The sequence below is a fragment of the Thamnophis elegans genome, chromosome 13 (assembly GCF_009769535.1).
Source record: "Thamnophis elegans isolate rThaEle1 chromosome 13, rThaEle1.pri, whole genome shotgun sequence".
Lineage (NCBI taxonomy): Eukaryota > Metazoa > Chordata > Lepidosauria > Squamata > Colubridae > Thamnophis > Thamnophis elegans.
The window spans coordinates 20697959-20715607 of NC_045553.1; the positions used below are offsets into that span (position 1 = coordinate 20697959).

General features: G+C 43.0%; 2 protein-coding genes across 2 annotated transcripts in view; both read right to left on the minus strand.

The window, feature by feature from the left end:
- The window catches only part of ANTXR1 (ANTXR cell adhesion molecule 1), a 126053-nt gene extending 122158 nt beyond the window's left edge, over nucleotides 1-3895 (minus strand). The window contains exon 1 of the mRNA XM_032230097.1: nucleotides 3486-3895. Within this exon, the coding sequence (XP_032085988.1) occupies nucleotides 3486-3637 (152 nt within the window). The 5' untranslated portion in view covers nucleotides 3638-3895. The remainder of the gene's footprint in view (nucleotides 1-3485) is intronic.
- Nucleotides 3896-11383: 7488 nt separating this feature from the next.
- Nucleotides 11384-17327, minus strand: GKN1 (gastrokine 1). Its single transcript, XM_032229455.1, has 6 exons — nucleotides 17274-17327; nucleotides 16340-16393; nucleotides 15730-15867; nucleotides 14551-14661; nucleotides 13181-13322; nucleotides 11384-11481 (listed from the first exon to the last, which is right to left on the minus strand). Exons 1-6 carry the CDS (start codon nucleotides 17325-17327, stop codon nucleotides 11384-11386), a joined length of 597 nt encoding a protein of 198 aa, XP_032085346.1.
- Between the last annotated feature and the right edge of the window lie 322 nt (nucleotides 17328-17649).

The window sequence follows — 17649 nt, forward strand, 5'->3', positions numbered from 1 at the left end:
TTTCAGGGGGAATGCTGATAAACACCCTTCTTATCTCCTTAGGAATGCTGCCAGAGACCTAACTGCCAAATGCAGAGCAAGGCCAAGCTTAGCGCAGGGTCCAACAGAACTTTTCAAAGCTTGAACCGACCAGATGAACTAATTGCTTCCTGCAAAAGCTCACGTCTCGTTCGCTCCTCTTTTCTGTTTTATGGGAATGGGCCAATCATCTCCAAGCCTTACTCCCGAGTTGTCCCTTTTGTCCCCCTGTTCTTGCATTCTGGCAGCTCTGCGCATACTGGGAACAGGCTCCCATTGTTCTTCTGCCTCATTGATGTCTGACTCTGGAGGCTTCGGAGGCAGCACATAACTCCCAGATGGCCCTGGCCCCCTCTCTGCCTCCACCGCAGAGCCCTCATCTGAGCCTTCCCCAGCCTCCAGGACTGGCCCTTGTTCCTCCCCAACCTCCTCACTGTCCAAATCTACTACCAGCTCCGCTGGACGCTAGCGGACCACAACAAAAACCATCCAGGAACACATAAGACACCAAGCTAAGTCTGCCATCAGCTGGCATGTGGCTCAGTGTGTCACTCAAGACCAGCTACTCCTCAATATGTGATTGTTTGGGAGCACCAACTGAGAACATGCAAACCTGACATCCATCCATCCATCCATCCATCCATCTCAGCTTCTTCTGATCTTCTAGGACTCAGGGGTCTTCAAACTTGGCAACTTTAAGACTTGTGGAGTTCAACTCCCAGTATTCTATGCTGGGCCACATACAGCCCTCCTGAGCTCCATTTTCACTGGCAGAGGGCTGCAGGAGGCCGCTGCAGCCAAAAACTGAGTTCGGGAGCCTGTTTTCACTGGCAGAGCACTCGGACCACTACAGGCGACCCCAGCACGAGTGATGTCAAGCTAGTCACACCCACCTGGCCACGCCCCTCCTGAGGTCAAACACAACCCTAATGCGCCCCCCCCAATGAAATCGAGTTTGACACCCCTGCATTACAGCACCCTAGGGACAGAAACTGCAGCCTTCTAAAGCTGCTGACAGTAGACATGAACACAGTGAAACCATGGTTGACTTCCTTATTGCAAACCTAACTGATTCCCTTGAACAGTGGGATGCAAGCCAAAGGATCCCCTCTGCCCCCCCCCCCCAGTCTGTCCTAAGACCTTCTAGGAGCCTTGGGCAGCTGAAAGGAGCCCATGTCCTGGACCCAATCGGGATGCAGAAGGTTAGTTGGGAAGAGGAGGCCCAACTCTGTCTTTGCTTCACTTCCAGTTCATACAAGCTTTTCTTGCTGTCCTGTCCTCTGAAAATGCTGGGGTGAGCGGAAACCTGCTAGTGGAGGCTCACGAACACAACTGACCATCCATCCTACGCACCCAAAGCAGGAAGGTCTTCACATTATTACTATTAGTCTTCTCATCGTTCCTATCATCCATCTCCTCCCACTTATGACTGCAGGACTGTAACTTTATTGCTTGTATCCTTAAGATTTATATTGATATTGATCATTTCCTGATTGCTTATTTGTACCCTACAACTATCATTAAGTGCTATACCTTTGGATTCTTTACGAATGTATCTTGTCTTTATACGTACACTAAGAGCATCTGCACCAGAGACAAATTCCTTGTGTGTCCAATCACACTTGGCCAATAAATAATTCTATTCTATTCTATTCTATTCTATTCTATTCTATAGTTCTTTTCTTTCCTATTCCATTCTATTCCATTCTATTCTATTCTATTCTATTCTATAGAATGTATCTTGTCTTTTTATGTACACTGAGAGAATATGCACCAAAGACAAATCACTTGTGTGTCCAATCGTACTTGGCTAATAAAGAATTCTATTCTATTCTATTCCATTCCATTCTATATTTCTTTTCTTCTTTTCTTTTCTTCTTTTCTTTTCTTCTTTTTTCTTCTTTCCTTTCCTTTCCTATTCTGTTCTGTTCTATTCTATTCTATAGAATGTATCTTGTCTTTTTATGTATATTGAGAGCAGATGCACCAAAGACGAATTCCTTGTGTGTCCAATCACACTTGGCCAATAAATAATTCTATTCTATTCTATTCATTTTATCCTATTTCTCTATTCCATTCCATTCCATTCTATAGAATGCATCTTGCCTTTTATGTATACTGAGAGCATCTGCACCAAAGACAAATTCCTTGTGGATTCTCTGATCCAAAGTGCAGCAGTTGGGGGATAGGAGGCCCAGCCTAATTTTAAATCCCATAGAAATGGGATTCAAAAAGCCACTTTCACAGACTCTCTTCTTGGGCTCCTGTGTGCAACAGGCAGGACCCTTTGCAAACTGGTAGCTCTCCATGATAGTTTTTGACATGAAATGGAAAAAAAAAGCATTCAGCCCTTTGGAAGAAGGATAATTAAATCCACCCACCAAATCATCTTTTCACAGCCTTGGGGCTATACTGTTTGTGGCTCTTTGGAAACTCAGGCCTCTGCAAAATCCTTTGTTTGGTTTTGTTGTTACATGTCAGGCCCTGTGAATTTTGCCAAGACTCTCTGGCTGCTGCTTCGCTCTTCAGCACATCTGGCCAATATTTCAGATTGCAGCCCCAAACTTCTTATGCAAACACAAGGCATCATGTCAGTTGCAGGACAAATAACATGAGCAAGCATTTTATTTCTTCCCTGGACACAATTCCTGGAGCTGCAGAAAGCAGCAAAAATAGGGAGGGGGAGAAGAAAAAAAGGAATGCCCATTTGATTAATGGAGAACAAAGGAACAGCCATTCAGACTTAAGGGGGCAAATAGGCTAAAAATAAATTTAAAAAGACACATCCCAACAACATATTCTCTGCAATGGAGCAACTTCGAATTGACTCCGGAGTTCAGGAGACCTTAAGAAGTTGCAGGGGGGGGGGGATTCTTACATCCCACCAAGGGGAGACGGCTGAGGGATTTCTCTAAGGCTTGGGAAAGTGGCGTTTGTAAGTCTAACCAAACAGCCAAAGCTTACGCCACTCTTTGGCTAAACTTTTCCCAAACAAAGCAACGTTGCAAAAAAGAATGAAAGAAATAAAAGAAAGAAAGAAAAGAAAGAAAGAAAGAATAAAGAGGAAGAAAGGCAGGAAAGAAAGAAAGAAAGAATGAAATTGAAAGAAAGAAAGAAAGAGAAAGGAAGAAAGGAAGAAGAAAGAAAGGAATACACAAGGAAGAAGAGGAAGGAAGGAAAGAAAGAAAGAGAAAGAAAGAAAGAAAAAACAAGGAAGGAAGGAAGGAAGGAAAGAAAGAAAAAGAAAGAAAGAAAGAAAGAAAGAAAGAAAGAAAGAAAGAAAGAAAGAAAGAAAGAAAGAAAGAAAGAAAGAAAGAAAGAAAGAAGCGAACCAGCCAACTCTGGAACGCGGCGCTTTTGTCCAAACCGAAGGGAAAAACCGCGGCAGAGTTTTTTGGGGGTAGCGGAGAAGCCCCTTCCCGGCCCCCAGCGCCCCTCGCCCAGTCCAGCCCAGTCCCTCCACTCACTTGTCCAGGATGAAGTAGAGGTCGAAGCCCCCGTAGCAGGCGGCGCCCCCGTCCTCCCGCTGCGCCGCTCGGCCCTCGCAGGGGAGCACCAGGGCGGCCAGGAAGAGCCAGCGCCAGCCCCGCACCAGCAGCGGCTGCCCGGCCAGAGCCATGGCCGGATCCGAGGAAGGTCCCGGGACGCTCCCCTTGCACAGCCCGCGCCCTCAGCGGATGCCCATGCGGCGCCTGCCCAGCCTCCCGGGCGAGGGACGGCTCTTCTCTGCCTCCGTTGGAAGCGCCGGCTCTCCTTCGGCCCTTTCGCTCCTCCCGCTGCTCAGCCAAGCCCGCCAGACTCTTTGCAAAGCGCTTGGCAGCTCCCGAGCTCTCGTCTTTCCTTCCTTTCTCCCGTCGGCTTTGCTTTGCCCCAGATTTGAGGAACGTGGAAGCCTCACCCCCCCCTCCGCCCCCTTCCCCGCCAAGGAGAGAGCGCTGCTTCGCCTGCCAGCCGAGATCCTAGGATGCCTCCTTGTGGCCGAGCGCAAGCTGCGCTCTCAGGATGCGCTGATCTCCTCGCCCACCTGAGCTTCTCACCGTCTTTGACAGATTTATGTTATTTTATTTTACTTTATGTTTTTGTTTGGTCAAGCGTGTATAAGATAATGGATATAAGTACAGACAAGATTATGAAGACATAAAATGAATATGAATCAATGGGGACAGTAGGCTCGTTGGTGCGCATATGCATGCCCAGGGGTGAAATCCAGCAGGTTCTGATGGGTTCTGGAGAACCGGTAGTGGAAATTTTGAGTAGTTCGGAGAACCGGCAAATGCCATATCTGGGTGGCCCCAGAGTGGGGAGGGAATGGGGATTTTGCAGTATCCTTCACTGCCACTCCCACCAAGCCACTCCTACAGAACTGGCAGTAAAAAAAATTGCATTTCACAACTGTGCATGCCCCTTACAGCAATGGTAAAATTCAAATTGTTTTATTACTGGTTCTGTGGGCATGGCTTTCTGAGCATGGCAGGGGAAGGAAATGGCAAAATCTCCATTCCCTCCCCACTCCCCGGTTCTCAAAACTACTCAAAATTTCTGCAGAACCTGTCACAACCTGTTGAATTTCACCCCTGCCTTACAGGCCTCTTAGGAATGGGGGGAGGTCAACAGCAGACAGTCTAAGGTTAAAGTTTTGGGGGTTTGGGGAAGAAGCCACAGGGTCAGGTAGAGCATTCCAGGCATTGACCACTCTATTGCTGAAGTCGTATTTTCTGCAATCGAGTTTGGAGCGGTTTACCTTGAGTTTGTATCGATTGTGTGCTTGTGTGTTGTTGCGGTTGAAGCCGAAGTAGTCGTTGACAGGTAGGACGCTGTATCAGACTATTTTGTGTACTACGCTTAGGTCAGACCGAAGGCAGCATAGTTCTAAATTGTCTAAGCCCAAAATTTCAAGTCTGGTGGCATAAGGGATTCTATTGTGAGCAGAGGAGTGGAGGACTCTCCTCGTGGAATATCTCTGGACTCGCTCGATTGTATTAATGTCAGATATGCAGTTGGATTCCAGATGGATGAGCTGTATTCGAGAATTGGTCTAGCAAAGGTTTTGTATGCTCTGGTTAGTAGTACAGTGTTACCAGAGAAGAAGCTATGCAGGATTAGTTTAACAATTCTTAGTGCCGTTTTGGTAATGTTGTTCCAGTGAGCTCTGGCCCTTAGATCTTTAGAGATGAGTACTCCAAGGTCCTTGACAGAGTGAGAATCGTCTACAAGATTGTATCCGGCCAGCTTATATTCTGATTTTTTCTGCCGATGTGTAAGACAGAGCATTCGTTGGGTGGACCTCAGTAGGCTTGAGCATAGGGCCCTATCCACCAAGGAGTTTATTAGTGAGAAAAATTAAGGTCGTGCACCTGAAACTAAGGAGAACTTTCCTGGCAAATTCAAGAAGAGAAGTTGCCTTCAGAAGTTGTGGGTACTCCATCACTGGAGGTTTTCAAGAAGACACTGGTCAGCCCATTTCTCCAGAATGGGATGGGGTCTCCTCCTTGAGCAGGGGATTGGACTATAAGACCTCCAAGGTCCTTTTCAACTGTTACCCTCTTTCTGTTTCAAATAAATGGACTATTTATACACTGTGAAAAATCTGAATTTGTAAGCAGTTCTATGTGATGTTTGTGATACTTTTATATGAGCTGGGGTTAAAAATCTGATATTCGTTCAGTTCATTCAGATGTTCTCCTCCTGCTGAGCCAAAATGTGAAATGTTCCAAGTTCCTGTTATTAAAACTCCGGGGAGGAAACAGAGCCTCCAAGGATTTCTTCTTATCTTGCAAAATGTCAACAAAATTGGGCCAAGAATTATTTGGCTGAGACAGAGAAGAGTAGGATTCTCTGAGTGGCCTCTTCTGGAAAAAGAGGCAAGGCCTTCAGAGTTTAGGCTTTTCATCCTAAATCATGATTTGCTTCATTCCGACGTACTGATTAAGCCACAATGGGTTGGGTTGGTGTGGCACTTTAAGTTAAGATTGTGGTTTATGAACTGCAGCGGCCGGCAGCTGCTTCTTACAATATGTCCCTATTTATTTATTTATTTATTTATTTATTTATTTATTTATTTATTTATTTATTTATTTATTTATTTATTTCCATTTCATTTTATTTGTCAATATGTACAAGATAGCAAGTATAAGTATGAACATGGCATGAACAAAGGAAATGAATAGAAATAAATGAGGAGAGTAGGACAGGGAAGGAAGATATGCTGGTGCGCTTATGCACGTCCCTTTACGGACCTCTTAGGAGTGGAGTGAGGTCCATGGTAGAGAGTTCAAGTTTGAAGCTGTGGGGGTTTGAGGATGTAACAACAGAGTCAGGGAGAGCATTCCCGGCGTTGACTTCTCTGTTGCTGAAGTCTTACTTTCTGCAATCGAGTTTGGAGCAGTTTACCTCGAGTTTGTATCGATTGTGTGCTCGTCTATTATTGCAGTTGAAGCTGAAGTGGTCATTCACAGGTAGGATGTTGTAGCACACCATTTTTTGTACTATGCTTAGGTCAGAACATAGGCGGCGTAGTTCTAGGTGGCCCAAGCCCAAAATTTCAAGCCTGGTGGCAGAAGGAATTCTATTGTGAGCATTTCAGGATAACACTCCAAGCAGTTTCAAGCAAAGCTGTAAAAAATTGTACAATAAATAGGATTTTGAAAGCCTCAGAAATGGCTTGGCAGGATAGCAATGGTCTTTGGCACTCTCTCTATACACAGCAAGCTCATTAATTAAACAAATCATGTTCTGACTTAGCATGATGTCTGAGCCTAAGGAGTTTATAGCTGCTCCCTATATGGGTGTCCATGGGGGAGACTACCCTCTTCCTGAAGAATAGAATAGAGTAGAATAGATATCAGAATGAAGAATAGAGTAGAGTAGAGTAGACTAGAGTAGAGTAGACTAGACTAGAATAAATATTGGAATGAAGAGTAGAGTAGAGTAGAATAGAATAGAATAGAATAGATATTGGAATGAAGAGTAGAGTAGAGTAGACTAGAATAGATATTGGAATGAAGAATAGAGTAGAGTAGAATAGAGTAGACTAGAATAGAATAGATATTGGAATGAAAGTAGAGTAGAGTAGAATAGAGTAGAATAGAATAGATATTGGAATGAAGAGTAGAGTAGAGTAGAGTAGACTACAATAGATATTGGAATGAAGAGTAAAGTAGAGTAGAGTAGAATAGAATAGAATAGAATAGAATAGATATTGGAATGAAAAGTAGAGTAGAATAGAATATAACAACAAATATTGGAATGAAGAATAGAATAGAGTAGAATAGAATAGAATAGAGTAGAATAGAATAGAATCTGGAAGGGATTTTGGAGGTCTTCTAGTCCAGCCCCCTGATCAAGCAGGAGACCCTATACCATTTCAGACAAGTCCAGTCTCTTCTTAAAAGCCTTCAGTGATGGACACCCAGAACCTCTGACAGAAAGCTGTTCCACTGGTTAATTGTCCTCACTGTTAGGAAGTTTCTCCTTAATTCCAGGTTGCTTCTCTCTTTGGCTAGTTTCCATCCAGAATAATCTGACTGTCCTCTTCTTTGTGGCAGCCCCTCAAATACTGGAACGCTGCTATCATGTCTCCCCTAATTCTTCTTTTCTTTAGACTAGCCGAACCCAAAACCTGCAGCCATTCTTCATATGTTTTAGTCTCCAGGCCTTTGATCATCTTAGTTGTTCTTCCTGAACTTCTTCCAAAGTCTCAACATCTTTTTTGTAGTAGACCCTGGGTGGTTTAGAACAGACCACAACAAAAATCAGTATACACTCATGGAAGATTGCTGCAACGGAGCCTCTCAAAACAAGAACGGAAAGGTCCGTGGCATTCAAGCAATGTGAGAGCTTCATCCCTGGAGGCTTTCTGTCAGAAATGGTGTAGGTTCTCCTGCTGGGCAGAGCGGGGGTTGGACTAGATGACCTACAAGGTCCCTTCCAACACTGTTAATCTGTTAAAGTCAATGCTCGGGGCATGAGAAATACTCCATATTAAAAGACTCAGCTCTTAATTCAGAAATGCAAATAGATTTTAATAGGTAGAACACAGATCTGGTTTCCCATGATTGGAGAATAACACTGCAAGGATGCCCCTGGTTTGAAAGAACTACAAGCAACAGAAAAATCACTGTGTATGGAAGAAGTAGTCATTTCTTCTTGGAAATCCAAAGGAATGAAATTGGCAATGATTTAAGGAGCATCTGGGTTGAATTAAATGAAGTTGGTGGGAAAAGCGATGGTTGTCTTCTGTTGCCCACCCAACCAAGGAGAAGTTATGGACGATGCTTCTAAGAGCCAATGGCAGATTTTCCGGAGAGGCATGAAGTCACTGGGATGGAAGACTTTCATTACCCCAACATCTGTCAGGGAAACAGCTCCGCCAAGCGTGGTTCTTCCAGGAAATGCCTGGCTTGTCCTGCTGATAACTTTCTCCTTCAGAGGAGGGAGGGAGGGTCAGCTTCCCTTGGCTGAACATTAGCCAGTAGGAAAGACTGAGCTGAAGGGGTGGAAAGAGGAAGAACATGGAGAGAGGAAACAGGATGGTGAGGCGGGGCAGGGGCTGGAATTCTTGATTTTGAGGGAAACAAAACCTGGGGGTGACCAGCACAGAAGTTGGACTTCAGAGAAGGAGATTTTAACACAGAGATGAATTGTAAGTAGGACCGTATGGCTGAAAAGGGGTGTAGGACGTTAGCACCCACCCATTTTTCTCCTAGAAAAATGAAATATACTAGGAAATATTGAAAAGGCAGAATATTATATTTCCCAGGATCAGAAATACAAAAACATGTTTTTAGGTAGGAAACAGACTCACTCTTAATAGCCCCCACCTTTGTCAATGGGTCATCAAAAGCCCTGTGCCAGTCTATTCTACATAACAAAGATCTTCCCCCTTCAGCTCCAGGGTGATAGGGTTAAGGCATGATAGTATTAGTCCTTTACCCATCTCATCACAGGGCACCTGGGAAGAGGAAATGCTCAACCAAACCTGGACTCAAAGCACAGCCTACAGAGTTGCCCTGTATGGCCCCATGGGAGTCTGACAACCAATCAGAATAAAACTTCAAGATCAAAGGCCAGAGAGGGCATAAAACCAGGGACTTTCAGCATCTCGTTCTCTTTTATCTTCTTCGCCCAACATCTGGAAGCCTGTGATCCCCCTTTTCTGTTCAGGAGCTCAAGCCATGTGATCCTGTCCACCATTAAACCATCTTTCCAATCAGCCTCCGTGTTTCCAGTGTCTGTATCCCCACTTGGAACTTAAACCAAGAAGGACATTTCTTCCAACAGGGGGAAAAGATGCTCCAGGTGAGAAGAGGAAGACAACCAAAGGAGAACACCACTGGTATCTAGAAACTCTAGGTACCATGCTGGAACTCAGAATGACTGAGTCTTGCGAGCAACATCCAAAATGGTTAACTCAGAATACGAATGGAAAGTAAATTTATTCTCAACATTGTAGGAAGAAAAGTCCAGAAGCCGGGAGAAAGGCGCTGGAAATAAAATAATGGCTGGATGGAAAGAAGGACTCTGTCTATCGATGAACAGAAGCAAACACAGCACACAGTTCTGGGACAGCTGACAAATTAGCTTGATGAATGCATGGAGTTTTATGGATTTCTGTGACTTTGAAATTTGAACTGTACTGGGGATTGTGCAATGAAAGGGTGGGTTGTGTCTCTTGCTATTTGATTGGTGGTGGGTTAATCCTATTATGTCCCAAGGGTCACATCCTGTCCTCCTTAATCCCGTCATCTGAAGCTGAAGGTGTTTTGTTTGTGAATAGATTAGTCCAGTCTTTCTTAATAGGCACAAAACATCCCTCTCTAAAGACTTCAAGCATCTGCTGGAAGCTGTTTTATTATGCAGGAAACTGGGGCTGCTTTCTGCCTTTTAAGAGCATACTTCTCCATTTCTCCTTTTGGGGAAATACAATATTCTGCCTCTTTTAATATTTCCCAAAATATTTCATTCTCTGGGTGTGTAGTGCGTGTGCATGATTACTTCTTACAAGTAAAACTTTTTATAACTTCTTATTTGCTGTAAAAGTGTGGGAAGTTATCATCCAGCCCTCTTCCAGAAAAAATGAAATATCCTAGGAAATATTGAAAAGGCAGAATATTTCTCTGGATGTGAAAAGAAACATGTTTTAAAAGACAGAATAGTTGCCTGTAGCTTCCTGCCCATCCCCACTTTGTTAATGGGCCATTGACACGGCCAGGCTAGTCACAGTACATAATAAAAATTTCACCAGCAGCTACAGCAGAAAGGCATGATAATATTGGAACTTTACTCGACTGAACACATGGCATCTGAGAACTCATCCACACCTGGATTCAAAACAGCCTAGAGAGTAGCCCGCTGCATGGCACCATGGGAGTCTGACAACCAATCAGAATACATTTCTTACACAGGAACAGGAAACAGAGAGGTGGGACTAAACAGGGTATAAAAAGCCTAGCAAGCCCCTTCCTCAGCCCTTCTCTTCTTCTCCACCAACATTGAAGCATGTGATCACCTTTTCTGTTCAGGGCTCAAGCCATGTGGCCCTGTCCAACAATAAACCATCTTTCCAAGCAGCCTCCATGTCTCCAGTGTCGTCTTCCCCACTTGGAGCTGAACCCAGAAGGACATTTCTTTCAACAAAAGAAAGTCAGACATCATTTCTTTGTATTCCTTTTTCTTTCTTTTTGCATATTGCACTTTGCTTTTTTCCCCATTCTTTTTCCTCCTTTCTATTTCAGTTGTTAGTTCATTTTTAATCTCTTTACTTTAAAACATAATAAACTTGTTTCAAAAAGAGAAATAGACAGAAGTGTCCTAAACTACAAAAACATGGCCTTTGGGTATATTAGAAGCAAAAGAATCACAGAATTGTAGAATTATACAGCTGGGAGGGACCTTGGAGGTCTTCTAGTCCAACCCATTTTGCTGATCTCAGGGGGATCTAAACTGAGGATTTGTAAATGTCCAGAAGTTGAGCTCGACACAGGAGAGGTTTTAATTTTTAAGGTAGATGATACTTAGGAAGTGAGGCACTGTCACCCAAAGCAGTATAGGGCTCTTTTTCCAACAAGGCGTGTGCAGTGTGGCACAGCCGAGGAGGAAGGGCACATACCCTGCCTTTGCCATGCCCCTCCCTGCAACCTCTCCATCAAGCTGCAACCTGATCTATCTCAGAAGCTGGAAAGTCAGAGAGCATCAAACGAGTGTAACAAACGGGTGTGGCAAACCAAGACTCGACACAGGCTTGTCAGTTCAATGCAGGTGTTTAATTGGCCACATTCTCACTTTTCTGCCCTTGGAGCAGAGAAGGAAATGATGCAGCTAATAACCCCATCCAAAGATCCCAGGCTGAGATTTGCCAAGCCGAAAGTTAATCATACATGGCTTCGTGGCAATAAGAGAAGTGGAGGATGCACAGGATGTTCAGTCGGGTGCAGGATGCTTCTTCCGCGAAGAAAAAACTTGGCTCTAGAAAGAGAGACATGGGGACAAATTGAATGACCCATTGGGAGCCCCACATCAAAACAACCTACTTTATGTGTGGGCAGAACCTGAAAATAGCGTCTAACATAGCACAGTCCTTATACAAAATGGTTCGGATGAGATCTGCATAGGTGGGACTGATTGGGGTAGATTGTAAGGGTGACACCGAAATATAATTTTATGCCATTTTATTCTATTTTACATATTTATGTATTAAATTATATTGTATCTTATCCGATAACTATTGCATTTTACCCCACTCTTATTTTAAATAGTTTGTATAGGATTTTATTGGTGATATGTGTTTGAACCTTGTGCTTTGATATGGCCTATAGGCTAATCAATAAAACTACAATAATCATACCTTACTTTACATGCGGCCAGAATCTGAAAATAACATTTAACACAGCACAGTCCTTAAGCAAAATGATTCAGTTGAGATCTGCACATGTGGGACTGATTGGGATAGATTGCAGGGGTGATACCGAAATATAATTTTATCATATTTTATATCTTAAATTATTGTTATTATTGTTGTAATATTGTTATTATTATTCCAATTTCATTTTAGACTATTTTATTCCAAATTCATTTTAAATTATATTTTATTCCAATTTCATTTTAAATCGTCTTTTACCCAATTCCATGTTAAATTTGCTTTTATCGAATTTTACTAATAATTTGATTCTGGAACTCTGCACTTTGATGTGGCTCAAGGGCAAAAAAACAAACAAACAAGCATTGGGACAAAGGAGACAGGTTCACACGCCCCACAGGACTAGCTAAAGGGGAGGCAGGTGGACAGGGGTTCAGCCCTGACTTAACCAGTCATCAAGCCCAGATATGCTTAATATAGTTTACACAAACGATGCATTGGGAACGTAGCTTTTTAAACAAAACCTGGGTGTTTCAGTGTGTTGCATGAACTCAGTCCGGCAACGAGAATGACACTGATACATCCCTTCTGCAAAAAATAATAATAATAAAAATGGCGCCATTTGGAGCTCTCTGTAAATCATCCTAAGGCTATATCTGAGGCTATTAAAATGAGTTTGATTACAATTGTTATCTTGGTTTGTCACCGGGCAGAGGTTCAGACTGGAAGTGGTATTTTTGTCTGCTTATCGAGTCCTTCCCAAGGTGCATTAGACTTTTGCTTCTGCTGTGGGGATGAACCTATTGAATCTATTCTCCAGGTATTGCTGAACTTCTTCTTACAAGGAATTCAGTTCTCTTCCTTTTTCATTTCCTCCCTTCCTCCTTCCCTCCCTTTTTTTTTTCTGAATTCACTTTTTATGAGTTCCGTTTTAGCAGGTCATTGATCAAAATACCTTTCCTTTCCTCTCCTCTTTCCTTTCTTTTCCTTCCTTCCTTTCCTTCCTTTTCTTTTCCTTTCCTTCTTTCCTTTCCTTTACTTCTTTCCTTTCCCCTTACCTTTTCCTTTCCCTTTCCTCTCCCTTCTCCTCCCCCTCCCCTCCCTTTTCTCCCTTCCCCTCCCTTCTTCCCCTTCCCCTCCTGGCCTCTCCTCCCCCTCCCCTCCCTTCTCCTCCCCCTCCCCTTCCCCCTTCCCCCCTTCCTCCCCCTCCCTTTCTCCTTTCCTTTCTCCCCCCACCTTATTCTTGGGTGTATAAAATTCTGCATGCACTCCTTGCTTTAGTCAAAGAAACCCAAAGGCAATACTTACTTCTAATTTCAGACGCGAGGTAGCTGGGGATCCCTCGGCAAAATGTTTGCACCTGCTTCCCATAGACGGACAAGTCTGGAATTCTCTCATGGGAAACGGTGAAGGAGACCTCCTTTGGGGCAGGTCCATTCCTAGGATCTTTCTAAAAGAGAAGAGGGCAAGAGGGCGTGTTTAAAGATGGATGCAATGAACGGCATGCAAGGAGGTGGGAAGGGAGATTTCACAACACTCTTTAGTCTTTGGCTCATCATCCATCTGGGCCACAGAGGAAAACATTCTCTCTTATCCAAATACAGAATATACAGAAGAGTTGGAAGTAGAGGTGGAATGCTGCCAGTTTGCACCGGTTTGAGTGAACCGCTAGTGGCAGTGGTGCAAGGCTCCGCCCACCAGCTCAGACGTCATCAAGGACCTTCTGCACATGCTCCTGCTCCCAAACCGGTAGTGAAGATAATAGGATACCATTACTGCTTCCAACCAGTAATGGTATCCTATTATCTTCACTTGGAGGTCTTCTAGGAGACCCTATGCAATTGGAGACAAATGGCTGTCCTCTCTTTTCTTCAAAGTATCCCATGATGGAGCCACCACAACCTCTGAAGGCAAGTGGTGGAATAGAATCATTAAAGAAAAGATGCAAAAGGAGGGATAACATGAAAGGTGAATGCGAAAAATTAAAATGTTTTAAACATTATTTTAAACGTTTAAATAGAGTGGTCGAATTGTCCCATAATGAGTTGTCCCAGGCTAGTTGGCGGTGGCAAGTTGGCCATGATGAGTTGGCTGTGCGGAGTTATCCCATTCCACCACTTACATTGCAAGACTCATGTTATTTAAAAAAAAACCTAGGACATCAATCATAAGAACCATCTTGATATTTTTTGTCAGTCTCCCTCTCTGTGGACATCTTTGGGGTTCCTTATGAATTAAAATAACGGGCAGAAACTGATGTTTCCTTGACATCAAATTGGTTTTTTCAGTCTTAAGACTGAAGGCATTGAGATGGGGTGTTGTTGGCAGGCATCCAGGGAGGAGTCTGCTGTTGTGTACTATAGTTTCCTCTCTGGTCTGTTTGGCTAGGGGGGCATGTCCTTGTTACTGATTGGTTACCTGTTTGACAGCTGGGGTATATAAAGAGCTGTCAAACAGGGCTCAGCTGTTGCCAGTTAGCTAATACCCGCGAAATGTGAAGTGTCGTGTTAGGCAACCTGTTAGAAATAAACGGTTAGCTGACTTGAAGTCCTGGCTTGCCTCCATTTGTCTGACCGTGTTCTCCCAGCTAGAACATCTGCATATGGTGTCCTTGGGGCTTCATGGTACCCTTTAGCTGGGCCCAGCTGGACTTACCACCCGGATCTCCCTCTCTTTACCTGTTTTTCCCGGATGGCTTTGGGAAGAGTAGATATGTCTGGCATGATCTGCTTATTCATTCTGACGATGATGCAGGTTTTCTTGGACAATATCCGGGTTGCCATGAAACCCTATCAAAGCAAAACAGAAGCCAAAGGAATGATAACTACGCCAGAGGTGGTATTCAGCAGGTTCTGACCAGTTCTGGAGAACCGGTAGCAGAAATTTTGAGTAGTTTGGAGAACCGGCAAATACCACCTCTGGCTGGCCCCGCCCCCATCTATTCTCCGCCTCCCGAGTCCCAGATGATCTGGAGGGAATGGGAATTTTGCAGTATCCTTCCCTTGCCACGCCCACCAGGCCACAGAACTGGTAGTACAATTTTTTGAATCCCGTCACTGAATTATGTCAAAAAATCTGAAACTGGAAAAATTTCTTGGACCATCTCATTAGATCATAAGATCTCAGTTAGGTTCACCTTGCATTGTTTTTATTGGACGTGGGGAGACAATTAAGTTACAGGACTTCCAAACAGCAGCAAATTGTGCCTGGCTTTGACAAGGTGCACCATTCATGGAAACAATGCCGTTTCTCCACCCCTTCACTGAGAGTCCCTGAAGAGGCTACTGACTTGACATAAAGCAAGGGAGAGGTAGTTTGGTGCAGTGGTTAAAGGCTAGAAACCAGGAAATGGTGAATTCTAGTCCCACCTTAGCCACCGAGCTAATGGGTGACTTTGGGCCAGTCCGTCTCTCAGTCCAAAGCACTTCACAAACTTATTTGGGAAATAGGAAGTAAGAGCACTAGTTGTGTTCACTGGCTTGATTTCAACAAAGATATAAAGGTGAGGGGGCGGGGAAATATGACCAAGGCAGTTTGTTGCGTCTTTAGAAACGGGCCGTTCTGGAGCCCACCAGCTTTGAAGGGAAGTCATTGAAGAAAAGCTTTCTAGGGAAGCTTGCAGCACTTTCTGGAGAAAGAAGAGGGCAGGAGAGATTCATCTCAAGGTTGTCCCTTGGACAGGACGGAACAGTGGGAAAACAGTGGGAGTTGCAGATGCTGGAGAAGATTGTGCAGTGGGGAAAAACTCTCCACAACTCCGTGACTTCACATTGTGCAAGAACCTCACGCCGGGGCATCCAGGGCCAATTCTCTTTTGGATGCTAGTTGAGGACAAAAGATTAAGAAGTGTTTCTTACAGTGCCATAATCCAAGACGGAGCTCCAGGAATTCCAGCCATTGTTGTGGTCTATGTTCACAATCTTCCTTTTGTGATCAATGTTCACAGTTTGATGTGAAGCCCCTCCAACATTTCCCTGGTTGTTTACAATGATGTTCTTGGGGAAGAAAGATAAAGGACAATGGTTGAAAATCTATTCTTATATTCATGAAAAATAAAGTATAAGATGGGAGGTGCTCCAATTGATAACAGAAAGAGATATGGCTACAAATCTGCTAAAAAAATTCAGATTTTGGAAGAATATTGCTTAGCGCCATTTCCAATTGGGTGAATTAATTCACAGATTTGTGGAAAAGCACATCTTTGAAAGCATTTTTTTTACTTTTTTAATCCTGCTTTCCAGCTTAGAAACATTCAAAGGGGGTTTGCCAAGTGGGGCAACAGTGAGAAAAACACAAACACCAGCCCTTTCAAACAGAACGAATGTCTCACTGCAATGATTAAATGGATACACCAGATCATTTTATCTTTTAACTTCATAAAAGGCAAAAACAAAAGTAAACATCGAATTGCTTTTGTTAGAAAGAAAACACATTTGTTTGCAAATAATGCTGTACAATGGTACTTACATTGTTGGACAAAACTGGGGTTAGGAAAACTCCTAGAAACACCACACTCAGAATCTGGAATGGGGGTCAAAAAGAGATTGGCAATTAGAGAGATGGGGGATGATAATTAGATGATGGAGGATAGAAGAGAGAGAGAGATCATCAGCAGCAAATTTCAAATTTAAAAAAATCATGTTGTTAGTTCTATTTGCACCCTGACTTAATGGTCATGTAAAATTGCTGTGCCAAATCTCTCTACAAATATTAAGCATTGCCGGCTTGGAGTTCAAGGACATATATAGATATGCCTGCTTTATTACCTAAGCAGCATTAGAGATTCTGTTAGCATTTTCAAACACCAAAAGATGAATGGCTATGTTTTCCTGCAATCAGATTCACCAGCACACAATCTCAGGGATCTTGGCTCTTTTAAAAAAAACCACGTGACATTTTCAAGAGAAGCATTCTGGGCCACCTGAGTTTTAGCATAAGAACATCATGCACAAACTCATGCATGTTCAAGTGACAGTAATAAGCATGGAAGAGGCAAATCTTGTGGGCTGATCATGGCCTCTAATCCATGATTATTATTTTTTTGGCAATTCTCTGTTCACTTCATTCATACAAAATTGTTTTCGATTAATCAGACAGCATTGTCATTTGGCAATTATTACTGTTAAGAAAAGCCAGACTTGTTTCATAAATTTCTTAATATTTCTTTTGTATCATTTTTTTTTGGAAAAAAACTTTATTGAGAATTTAAAACATTAAATAAAATACCTTTAAAAATAGTTTTGTATAAGTTACAATCCTTTTTGACAATACTAGCATAACTATTTACCATTCAAATACATTTTTATACATTCCTAATTATTATTATATCTATACATCTATGTTTCTAAACTGTACATATCATATTCCTCTTATTTATCCATTGATACCAGTTTTCCCAAACTGTATAATATTCTGAGTCTTCCTTGTCCCTTAACTCCAATGTGAGTTTATCCATCTCTGCGCAATCAAGAATCTTTTGGATTATCAAACAGTATGCCAGCATGGTATCACTTTTCCAACATTGTGTGAGTGCTATTCTCGCTGCTGTAATTATGTGCAAAATTAAATATTTTATCTCTTTCATATACTTTCCCTTAATAATCCCCAGGAGGAACAATTCTGCTTTGGGTTCTATTTGGGTATTTGTAATCCATGATTTTCAATTCGTCCTGATTCCCACTTAGAACCATCCCTCCTGTGAAAAGATTAATTAAGAGTCCTTAAGAATTAGGAGTCCTCTGAAAAACTAGATTTACTCCCTTATTTTCTACCTGTAC